General features: G+C 39.6%; 1 protein-coding gene, 1 long non-coding RNA gene and 1 pseudogene across 4 annotated transcripts in view; 2 read left to right on the top strand and 1 right to left on the bottom strand.

The window, feature by feature from the left end:
* The window catches only part of LOC145524843 (uncharacterized), a 61,399-nt gene extending 51,758 nt beyond the window's left edge, over nt 1–9,641 (top strand). The window contains exons 7-8 of the long non-coding RNA XR_014067878.1: nt 966–1,277; nt 9,038–9,641. This is a non-coding gene — a long non-coding RNA (uncharacterized LOC145524843). The remainder of the gene's footprint in view (nt 1–965; nt 1,278–9,037) is intronic.
* The window catches only part of CTTNBP2 (cortactin binding protein 2), a 163,298-nt gene that overhangs the window by 7,005 nt on the left and 144,012 nt on the right, over nt 1–12,281 (bottom strand). For all 3 annotated transcript variants that reach the window (XM_081537840.1, XM_081537839.1, XM_081537838.1), the window contains exons 17-19: nt 9,342–9,520; nt 6,777–6,976; nt 4,040–4,222 (exon numbers count right to left, since the gene is read on the bottom strand). In XM_081537840.1, the coding sequence (XP_081393966.1) occupies nt 4,040–4,222; nt 6,777–6,976; nt 9,342–9,520 (562 nt within the window). The remainder of the gene's footprint in view (nt 1–4,039; nt 4,223–6,776; nt 6,977–9,341; nt 9,521–12,281) is intronic.
* LOC145524918 (U6 spliceosomal RNA) lies at nt 11,227–11,305 on the top strand (annotated as a pseudogene).

Genomic DNA, 12,281 nt, shown 5'->3' with positions numbered 1-12,281 from the left:
ACAGAGACATGCATAGGTCTGTGTGTACTGGTCAGGCTTTAATATACATTTCTCACTGTGGCTTATGGTCAAAAGTTTGAGAAACACTAAACCATTTTAGACTCAAAATGTCTATTTCTATAATACTCTACATTTTATAAATGCATTAATACAGCTGCTTCTGAGTGGATTCTAAAATTGTATGAATGGTGCTAGCATAGATTAAATAATGATTTTGAGAAGTCTGTCAAATTTGGTATCTCCTGATTAAAAGCGGATCATCAGACGGTCTCTACGTTTCCTCATCCACATTTTTGTCCTTACTGTCAGAAAGCATTAACTAGTAGCTTTCCCCTAATTAATTAGCATGGAAGTGCCTAAGCTTGGACTCTGCCCTCCAGAAGCAGCGACCATCATCTCAGCTTGGTTTAGGTCAGGACAGAAAAGGGCTGTGTCTTTAACAAATTTTATGAGCTTCCCTAGTGGTCTGCATGGAATGCAAGAGAGTTCTATTTTGCTATTTTTTAAAATAATGATGCCCCAAAATATCAACCCAAACATTGTTGTAATAATTTTGTATGAAGTGTAATTATTGGGCAAGGTGACTATTATAAAAAAAAAAAAATTAAAACTAGAGGCATATCGACCTTTGGTTGTTAACCAACCAGTGGTTCATTCACCTAAACCCTGGCCAATGCATTTGATAAATCTCTATGTTGATATCAAACTATGGTTGCATATAATTTTATTCACCTTTCAATTAAGTTTTCATGTTTGAAAGAACATTTGATATATCCACTAGTTCTGCAACTAATAAATATTACAAATATAAATTTAAAATCATTTGTAATTCAACTTTTTGCTAAATATATATTTCCAAGTTAGATTTATCTCCATAATACTGTTTTAAGTTCATATTCATTTTATGGATTTTGTCTGACAGCTCTACAGTATTGTAATATCTATTGACAATGCTTATTGTTTAGGTACTCACTTAGCTCAGGAAAGCAGTTGGTCCTGAATCCTACAGGAATTCTAATGAATCTGGAAGTGATACAGTGAAGAGCCTGCATAGGTGTCCTTATTTGAGTACCAGGATTATTGTGAGTGGCACAGACTGAAGAAAACAGCACTGGACTCGTAAGAAACAAAAACATGGATTGCAGAACCGCCTGTTTGTAGGAGAAGTGGTTTGGAGCAGGTGATCAAGGGGATCTGAGTCTCAGTTTTGCCATCTGTAAATGGAGATGACCGTCCTCATCGCTGAGCTCTTTTGGATACTTTCAAAGGATAAACAGGTATAATCCTTGGTACACAAAGCCAGCTGAGGGAGTCTCTTTGCTCTATTGGGGGGGCTACAGTGTAATGACTTTACTCCCTGAAGCAAACACTCTAACTTTAGGAAGTAAGGGCAAGCCTTGGAGATAAGAATGTATCCTATTATAAATAAAACTTACCTTTACAATGAGAGTTTATGTATTTTTTTCAGTGACTATCCATTCAATTACTTTAAAACTTATTACTTACGTGACTTTAAGTCACAACTTATGATCACATACTTCGGGTAATCGCACAGCTCTGTCATGTATTGATATAGCTAAAATCACATTAGTTTTTATTAAAAATCAATACAATCTTCTATATGAAAAATATGGTAACAAAAGCAACTGTTTCTGTTTTAAGAAATCTAGGATTTTAGACATCATATTCCTTTCACTTAGGAACCCCACTGCTGTAAAGCTGCCATATGTTCGTGCCTAAGTTACTTCAGTCATGTCCGACTCTTTGCGACCCTATAGACTGCACCCCGCCAGGCTACTCTGTCCATGGGATTCTCCAGGCAAGAATACTGGAGTGAATTGCCATTTAGAACAGTGTGGGGTACAAGGGCCTCCTGAAGACGTAAAGTTAATTACATGTATCAGAAATCCATAATGCATATGAGGTTGGAATATCATCTTTTCATTCTTACTCAAATATGATATCTTTTAGGGGAGGATACGAACAGAGCTAGTGGAGGTGATGGAATTCCAGTTGCGCTATTTCAAATACTAAAAGATGATGCTGTGAAAGTGCTGCACTCAATATGCCAGCAAATTTGGAAAACTCAGCAGTGGCTACAGAACTGGAAAAGGTCAGTTTTCATTCCAATCCCAAAGAAAGGCAATGCCAAAGAATGCTCAAACTACCGCACAATTGCACTCATCTCTCATGCTAGTAAAGTAATGCTCAAAATTCTCCGAGCCAGGCTTCAACAATGCGTGAATGATGAACTTCCACATGTTCAAGCTGAAAAGGCAGAAGAACCAGAGATCAAATTGCCAACATCCGTTGGATCATCAAAAAAGCAAGAGAGTTCCAGAAAAACATCTATTTCTGCTTTATTGACTATGCAAAAGCCTTTGACTGTGTGGGTCACAGCAAACTGTGGAAAATTCTGAAAGACATGATGGGAATAACAGACCACCTGACCTGCCTCCTGAGAAACCTGTATGAAGGTTAAGAAGCAACAGGACTGGACATGGAACAACAGACTGGTTCCAAATCGGGAAAGGAGTGTATCAAGGCTATATATTGTCACCCTGCTTGTTTAACTTACATGCAGAGTACATCATGAGAAATGCCAGACTGGATGAAGCACAAGCTGGAATCAAGATTGCCAGGAGAAATATCAATAACCTCAGATAAACAGATGATACCACCCTTATGACAGAAAGTGAAGAACTAAAGAGCCTCTTGATGAAAGTGAAAGAGGAGAGTGAAAAAGCTGGCTTAAAACTCAACATTCAGAAAACTAAGATCATGGCATCTGGTCCCATCACTTCATGGCAAATAGATAGGGAAACAGTGACAGAGTTTATTTTCTTGGGCCTCAAAGTCACTGCAGATGGTGACTGCAGCCATGAAATGAAAAGACACTTGCTCCTTGGAAGAAAGTTATGACCAACCTAGAGAGCATATTAAAAAGCAGAGACATTACTTTGTCAACAAAGGTCCATCTAGTCAAAGCTATGGTTTTTCCAGTAGTCATGTATGGATGTGAGAGTTGGACTATAAAGAAAGCTGAGCACCAAAGAATTGATGCTTTTGAACTGTGGTGTTGGAGAAGATTCTTGAGAGTCCTTTGGACAGCAAGGTGATCCAACAAGTCCATCCTAAAGGAAATCAGTCCTGAATATGCATTGCAAGGACTGATGCTGAAGCTATACTTTAGCTACCTGATGCAAAGAACTGATTCATTTGAAAAGACCCTGATGCTGGGAATGATTGAAGGTGGGAGGTGAAGGGAACAACAGAGGATGAGATGGTTGGATGGCATCACCGACTCAATGGACATGAGTTTGAGGAAGCTCCGGGAGTTGGTGATGGACACGGAGGCCTGATGGGCTGCAGTCCATGGGGTCACAAAGAGTCGGACATGACTGAGCAACTGAACTGAACTGAGAGAGGATGTTTAAGATTTGTACAACTGATTATCCTAATATCAAAGCCAAAAGGAATAGGTCTAATAATTTATTAGAATGAAACTCTGTGGGGGAGGGAGTTTTATCTACTGTTTTCACTGCTCTATTTCTAGTGTTTAGAAGATAACTTGGTGCATGGCATACATCTCATGTAGGAAGAAATATGTAAAGCTGACTCACTTATAAACACCTTAAACTGGTATTAAATATGTCTATAATCAAATAACACATACTTCTAAAAGTTTAAGGTTCATTTCTGAATGCACATTTGCATATTTCTTTCTTTTTATGTGTCAGCTTTTATTACATAAATATAACTGTGTGGATCCCAAGAAAGTCAAATTGCTGAAAAGCAGATGATCATTAACATGGTTAAGATAACTTTAATTTCAGAATTCTAGTATGAATGGTTGTTTTTTCAGGTAGGGGGCTCTCAACTATTTGTGCAATGTACCTATCACATGCTTTATTCCATGAAAATACACACCGAAATCCTCAAAATTTTGCTTTGTTGAATGCATAGTGATAAACATAAAGCACATTGGCATTCAGAAACCACCTCATGGGTACACATGTCTCATGCCTGCCCCCCTTACCTTCTTCACTCAAGTCCGGCTTGTTCCAGGGGGGTGAAGAGAACCGGCCAGACTTCTTCCGAGGACTGGTGCTCACCTTTCTCCAGGCACCGCTCTCTTTCTTCTTGCTGCAACTGCTGTAACTTGAAACTATGGACAGAGGGAAGCTTCCTCCTTTGAAATCAGCTGTATGCTGGTCCAGCTCTGAAACAACATAAACCACATTTGCCAGAAGGACAGAAGAAAGAGCGCAGTTGCACAGAGTCAAGGAAAATTCAACATTTCTAACACTTAAAGAAATAGCCTCTTCAAAATCAGGGGCCTATCATACCCAAGCAGGCGTTTGTCAACCAGAGAACATTACTTTGAAATCTGGTATTTAAACATGAGCCAGTAATTAAGAGAGAGCAAGTGAGTTAGTTTTAAAGCAGTGCTGTGCAACATCCATTACATGGAGATAATCTTACTCGTTACAAAGAGAGAAAACAGAGTTCCCTAAAAGCCAGTTCAAGCAAGCATTATGTAACCACTACTATTCAACATAGTTTTGGAAGTTTTGGCCACAGCAATCAGAGCTGAAAAAGAAATAAAAGGAATACAGATAGGAAAAGAAGAAGTAAAACTCTCACTGTTTGCAGATGACATGATCCTCTACATAGAAAACCCTAAAGACTCTACTAGAAAATTACTAGAGTTAATCAATGAATATAGTAAAGTTGCAGGATATAAAATTAACACACAGAAATCCCTTGCATTCCTATACTCCAATAATGAGAAAACAGAAAGAGAAATTAAGGAAACAATACCATTCACCATTGCAACAAAAAGAATAAAATACTTAGGGATATATCTACCTAAAGAAACAAAAGACTTATATATAGAAAACTATAAAACACTGATGAAAGAAATCAAAGAGGACACAAACAGATGGAGAAATATACCGTGTTCATGGACTGGAAGAATTAATATAGTGAAAATGAGTATACTACCCAAAGCAATCTATAGATTCAATGCAATCCCTATCAAGCTACCAATGGTATTTTTCACAGAACTAGAACAAATCATCTCACAATTTGTATGGAAATATAAGAAACCTCGAATAGCCAAAGCAACCTTGAGGAAGAAGAATGGAACTGGAGGAATCAACCTGCCTGACTTCAGGCTCTACTACAAAGCCACAGTCATCAAGACAGTATGGTACTGGCACAAAGATAGAAATATAGATCAATGGAACAAAATAGAAAGCCCAGAGATAAACCCACGCACATATGGACACCTTATCTTCGACAAAGGAGGCAAGAATATACAATGGAGAAAAGACAATCTCTTTAACAAGTGGTGCTGGGAAAACTGGTCAACCACTTGTAAAAGAATGAAACTAGAACACTTCCTAACACCGTACACAAAAATAAACTCAAAATGGATTAAAGATCTCAACGTAAGACCAGAAACTATAAAACTCCTAGAGGAAAACATAGGCAAAACACTCTCCGACATAAATCACAGCAGGATCCTCCATGACCCACCTCCCAGAATATTGGAAATAAAAGCAAAAATAAACAAATGGGACCTAATTAAAATTAAAAGCTTTTGCACAACAAAGGAAACTATAAGCAAGGTGAAAAGACAGCCTTCAGAATGGGAGAAAATAATAGCAAATGAAGCAACAGACAAACAATTAATCTCAAAAATATACAAGCAACTTCTGCAGCTGAATTCCAGAAAAATAAACGACCCAATCAAAAAATGGGCCAAAGAACTAAACAGACATTTCTCCAAAGAAGACATACAGATGGCTAACAAACACCTGAAAAGATGCTCAACATCACTCATTATTAGAGAAATGCAAATCAAAACCACAATGAGGTATCATTTCACACCAGTCAGAATGGCTGCTATCCAAAAGTCTACAAGCAATAAATGCTGGAGAGGGTGTGGAGAAAAGGAAACCCTCTTACAATGTTGGTGGGAATGAAAACTAGTACAGCCACTATGGAGAACAGTGTGGAGATTCCTTAAAAAACTGGGAATAGAACTGCCATATGACCCAGCAATCCCACTGCTGGGCATATACACCGAGGAAACCAGAATTGAAAGAGACGCGTGTACCCCAATGTTCATCGCAGCACTGTTTACAATAGCCAGGACATGGAAGCAACCTAGATGTCCATCAGCAGACGAATGGATAAGGAAGCTGTGGTACATATACACAATGGAATATTACTCAGCCATTAAAAAAAATACATTTGAATCGGTTCTATTGAGATGGATGAAACTGGAGCCCATTATACAGAGTGAAGTAAGCTAGAAAGAAAAACAACAATACAGTATACTAATGCATATATATGGAATTTGAAAGATGGTAACGATAACCCTACATGCGAGACAGAATATGAGACACAGATGCATAGAACAATTTTATGGACTCTGAGGGAGAAGGTGAGGGTGGGACGTTCTGGGAGAATAACATTGAAACATGTATATTATCATATGTGAAACAGAACACCATTCCATGTTCGATGCATGAGACAAGGGCTCAGGGCCGGGGCAATGGGATGACCCAGAGGGATGGGATGGGGAGGGAGGTGGGTGGGGGGTCCAGGAAGGGGAACACATGTAAACCCATGGCTGATTCATGTCAATGTATGGCAAAAACTATTACAATATTGTAAAGTAATTAGCCCCCAACTAAAATAAATAAATTTATAAAAAAAAAAAAAGAGTGAATTTCCTCTCCTCCCAGCATATACCCACATACCTGCTCTCTGGAGGGGACAGCCATGCAGAACAGCTTTATTAAGCAAAATGCTGAGAGCAGCTCTAACCACGGCCTGCTGCCCTTGGCTAGGGTTTTTAGTTGTTTGCCCAAGGCCGGGTTGTCTTTTCACAGAGGCTCTTGACAATATTGCTTCTTGAACTCTGGGTGCAATGACAGCATTCCACAGCTTAGACATCCACCTTCCAAGACAGGGTTCACAGTTAGGACCCAGGCTCCCAGGAATCACACACAACTCTACCCGGCACAGAGCTGAAGACCCTGAACAAAGCCTAAGTGTTTCTATGGATAGGCTACTTTTCCCAAGGTTGTTTCGGAGTAAGAGAAATTATCCAACACCAAAGCAGTTTGAATTTGCCTTACAAACAACAGTGTATTTCTAATGAAACTGTTTACCTGTTTGTTTTTCTTTATAAGATCCTGGAGCACTGGAGTGCTGAATAAATAAATTCACAAATGAATATATGGAAGGGGAAAAATACATGGAAAACTTTACAGACTAAAGAAATCTGGGGAAAAAAGATTTCCTGAAAAAAGGTTTCCTGAAAATCTGTGTCTTAATAGCTTAAACTTATTTGCCATTTTCCTTATTAAGACACATATGTTTTAGTATTTCTGCAATCAGGATACATTTCATGATCACTAGCAAATTAAATCTTCCTGCTCTGCAGGAGTTTGGTGTCTGCACATGGCAGGTGAGCCCTGAAGAGAGGGGATGGGGCCAATCAGCCACTGCCTCAGGTGGACTCTGCATTAATAGCTGGAGCTGCTGCAGGGCTTTAATCCAAATTTAGAGCACTCAATGCCAATCAAAATTCCTTCAAAAAAGATTATACTTTGTTGTAGCATTAAAAAACAGTTAATACCATTAACAGCTGTAGACAAAACTACGTCACCTAGAATAGGAAAGTTTTCAAAGCTATTAGATATTGGCATAAGCCTTTCAAGACTTTGAAACTATTACCCGGTATCAAGCATCTATCATCAGCTTCTCTGTTAATGTAGAGTGACATGTAATTCAGGAAAAAAAAAAAGAGCACACAGTTACTCCTAAAGGTGCTGAGGAGGTCAAGATATAAGCTTTGGCTAAAAAAAACAATTAAAAAGGCAGTTCCTTAATACGGCTGTTGGGAGATAGGTCTCTGTGGCATTTCTGTATTCTCGTGTCAGCTGTTCTGGATTATCTTTTCAAGGATATTAGCAGTGTACACAGACTTGGGAAGTAGAGATAATGTCTCCTTCTGGAGCAGAGGGCAGATTGTTTCCTGACTAGGATGATGAAAGTTATGATTCCTTCCAGGGCAAGGGGTGGGCAGATTTGCCAGCATTCCCAAGCTCACAGTTCCACAACTTTGCTGCTAAAGCCAGCATCCACCTGGGCTGCTACGCATCACCCTGTGGGACTTGAGGAGCTGGGGAAACCACTGCAGATAGTGCAGATAGCTGGGCTGCGGCTGTACTCTGAGTGATGAGGAGCTGGCCTCTGACCCAGCATCCTGCACCCAGCAGGCTAACCTCTCAGCTTGCAAATAGGGTACAAGTCTCAGAGCCTCTAGTTTTTGACAATGACTGTGCTGCAGAGAGGAAAAGTCAAATATAGCTCCTAAGAATCTTGAGATTCTGGATGTAAAGGGAAAAAAAGACTCAAAGGTAATCATGATATAAGAATCTGGTAATTATATGAATAAATATACTGCTTTTTAACAAGAAATTACTATGTATTTTTTAATATAGCACTTCTCCCTTAATTAGCTGTTATTAAATTGATAGTTTGTATTACAATAGAGAAGACATATTACTTGCATCCCTTGCTTTCCAAAATAGATTTCTGCCTAGGATGCCAGAAAGTACAGAATCAAATCTAAGAGCGAATCACAGAACCCTTACTAAGGAAGTTGGATAGTGACAAATTCCTTCCTCCTTTCAATTTCCTTCTGATATTCTATGTCATTAACCTTACTGTATATATGTCTATTTTTATAAGCTGCTACAAAGGAAAATATAGTAAGTTTATAAGTCTACTCTGTCCATGGAATTCTCCAGGCAAGAATACTTGAGTGGGTAGCCATTCCCTTCTCCAGGGGACATTCCTCATCCCGGGATTGAACCCGGGCCCCCTGTATTGCAAGCAGATTCTTTACCACCTGAGCTATTACTCATATAAGTACATAAGTATCATTAATAAAAGAGAAAGCTTTTCAATTCATCAGTAGAATGTGGTTTGTTTTTTTTTTTGGTTACAGGGTACTCGACTGAATTTCTTATGTGGGCCTTCCCTCAGGAGACACTGCACACAGCAAGCCACATATGGCTCTGATGAGAGTTTTGAAAACAGAGGAAACCTGCGATCTATCTAGTCTCAGCAAAAATGGTTTCCTTAGGAACCGCCCAGCACACAAGTCATGGTCGTCCTCTGACAAGTGGGCAGGGCTCCGCTTTCCATGTTGATGACAGGAGTGGCATAGCTTTCTCACTCTCAAACATTCCCAACTGGCCAGGGCTCTACTTTAAATACTTTAAAGGCAAAGAAGGACCAATGACACTTACTTCACTGTTGCTTGGGCATGCCCTGGAATTACAGGACAAGACAGGAAATACTTTGGCCCAAGAAGTGCTTCCGGTGTGCCCAAGCGGGCCAGGCACGAGTTGAGCTGGCGCCACACAGCCAGGGCCCAGTCGACCGTCTTGCACACGGGGTCGCAGGGGGAGGGCGCCTGACCTCTGAACTGGAGGCAGAGAGGAGGAAGATGGGGCTTGGGTTAGAACAGTGCTCATTGTCCTTTCGTTTCTAACCATCTAAAGTTAAAACTATAAAAATTTACATCTATAAAACAAAACTTAGCCAAATCTGATCTTATCTTCACTTGGGGTGGGTGAAAGAGGGATTAGGTAATAACATACCCTGTTATGTGTGTTAGCGTGAGATACAGATCTGTAGTTTGTTACATGATGCAGACATGTCAGTGCAGTGAGACAGCCTGGATGAAGTATCTTACTGGGATGAATTCTTAAACATCAGTGTTGGAAGAAATCACTTTTCACATGTGTACAGAATATCTCCCAAGGACTTGCAAATAGTAGGTGTTCAAAAAAGGATTTTGAATAAATGAAATAAAAATGACATTAAATATTTTAATATGGATAAGATGGCATATTGGAAGCTATGGCATGTTCACTTTGTCTTATTTTTAATTTCCCTAGAAGGAAAGTCTCAGCTAAAATGCTAACTTAAAATATACACAACTCTGCTAGCATGAAGATATGTTTTCAAATGTTAAAATGTGCAAATTTTAAGTAATACTGTGTAACACACTTGGTTGAATGGGAGCAATTCTTTTTAGAATTATATCTTATTCAAGAGTCCCTTTTTGGTACTACAGAGGATTCATCAAAAGGTCAAAGTTTATATACTATGAAGAGAAATCTCTCAAATATTTAGAAGTCAGATATAGCAATTAACTATTTTTATAAGAAACACATTCATGTAAATCTCTACTTTACCAAGGTATTATGATATTAAGACTGAGGATAATATGTGAATGTTTGTATATCCTACATCAAGGGATAGAATTTGGAATAGAAAAAATGCAAGAGTGGTTCAGTGATTCTAGCAGCTTCATTAAAGTGACATCACTGTGTCACATGAGGCTTTGGGATCTTTTATAACCTCCCATTTTTTCAAAAGAGGATCATATTTTTCCCACTTTCTCTGATAGTCTTCCAGTGAAAATGAGATCATGGGCTACAATTAATAGGTGAATATTAATTTCCTTGAGTTTCCCTGGTGGCTCAGACAGTAAAGAATCTGCTCACAATGCAGGAGGCCCAGGTTCAATCCCTGGGTGGGTAAGATCCCCTGGAGAAGGGAATGGCAACCCTCCAGTATTCTTGCCTGGAGAATTCCATGGACAGAGGATCCTGGTGGGTTATAGTCCATGGGGTTGCAAAGAGTCAGACACGACTGAGTGACTAACACTTTCTTTTGCTTTCAATTTCCTACTAAAGAAGGTACAATTATTTTTTATTAAATACTAGAAGCTTGGTCTTCTCCAAAAAAAGATCTGTTTACTTTTATTCCTGTGAGAAACTGGAAGAAGAAATTTTGATCACATGCCAGTGTGCTTCTAAGCACCCCCAAAGATTTGGTTCCATCCTATAGTTACAAGATTTCTGTTGTTTTGCAGTTGTCTTCATTCCCCCTGTATACCTACCCCAGGAATCCCTTTTATTAACCTACTTGAAGTGGTTCCTGGTAAATTAAACACATTACCCTTCCTCCCCACTTTCTGTTCCTTACAGCACACCCCACTTGCCCATCCTCAAACACAATGGAGGAAAGTGTAGAGCTTGAAGATTAGAACTTTCCTTTCAAAATAAGTAAAATCAATCCTTTTCAAACTATGTTTACCAGAGAGCCAGAAGAGGCAGAGGGTTAGGGAAGATTTCAAGGAAGATTAGCATGGCCCCTGCGCAAGAAAGACACAGAAATTCATGAAGCATTCCATATTTTTCTTAGATAAACCAGGCACTTTGCTGTGTCAGTGTAGGTTCCTCCTTGATGAAAAAATGCAGCCTTCTGGTGAGAATGGGGGAAGTTATGCACATTTGAGGAGCAATGGGTACTTGGGAAATCTCTATATCTCCCTTTCAATTTTATTGTAAACCGCAAACTGCTCTAAAAATAATAAAGTCTTAAGAAAAATACTGGTATCTTTTGCAGTTCTTCAGGTGAGTTTTTTAGCAGTAAGATTTAAACATTAATAGTGATGAAGTTAATGGAAGCATCAATGATTTGAAAAGCTACAAACCCATGACTGTCTTTATCTCACCTTTCTTCCTACTGGCTGAGGTCATATAATAGATATGCTTTGGTCAAAAGTGTGTATTTATGATCAGGCAACTGACTTTAGCAGAGCTTGGGGCAGACAATTTCTGATTCAATTAGGAACTTCAGGTACTAATTGAAATCACCACTAGCAGGGACTGTTCACTGAATTACCAAAGGCATTCCTGCCGCACCCCTCTCCCTCCACCACCCTCCCCCAGTGAACGCATGCACATTCACATGCTCTAACACGATAGACACAGAGATTTTGTTCAGGAACTTGGTGGAGCACTCTGGTGTTGGGAAGATAGCTCTAGCCAAGGTCTCTGGCAGAAGGGTGGGAATGAAACCAGTTCTGGTTAATGAACCATTAAGGGGAAGTCTTCTGATTCTGGGAGTTTAGAAAAAGATGCTGTGCCCCTGATAAGGAGGAGGCAATAGAAGCCTAAGTTCCCTCTCTGCACAGCGCGGCATCCTGCTCCCTATCTGTGAACAAGTCTGTGTGAGGGTGTGGTGCCGGAAGCCCTGCAGAAGCCAGGCAGTCCTGAAGGGAGGCCAAGAGGTTCACCCAGACGTGGGACCTGACATCACGAAGGTGTGAATGGACATCAGCACCGCCTACTGCAAGGCATCTGGTTATGTAAGGAAAAAAAGCCTCTTTT

This window comes from Giraffa tippelskirchi, chromosome 10, assembly GCF_054371585.1.
Source record: "Giraffa tippelskirchi isolate mGirTip1 chromosome 10, T2T-mGirTip1v1.2.pri, whole genome shotgun sequence".
Lineage (NCBI taxonomy): Eukaryota > Metazoa > Chordata > Mammalia > Artiodactyla > Giraffidae > Giraffa > Giraffa tippelskirchi.
This window is presented reverse-complemented; position numbering and strand designations above follow the sequence as displayed.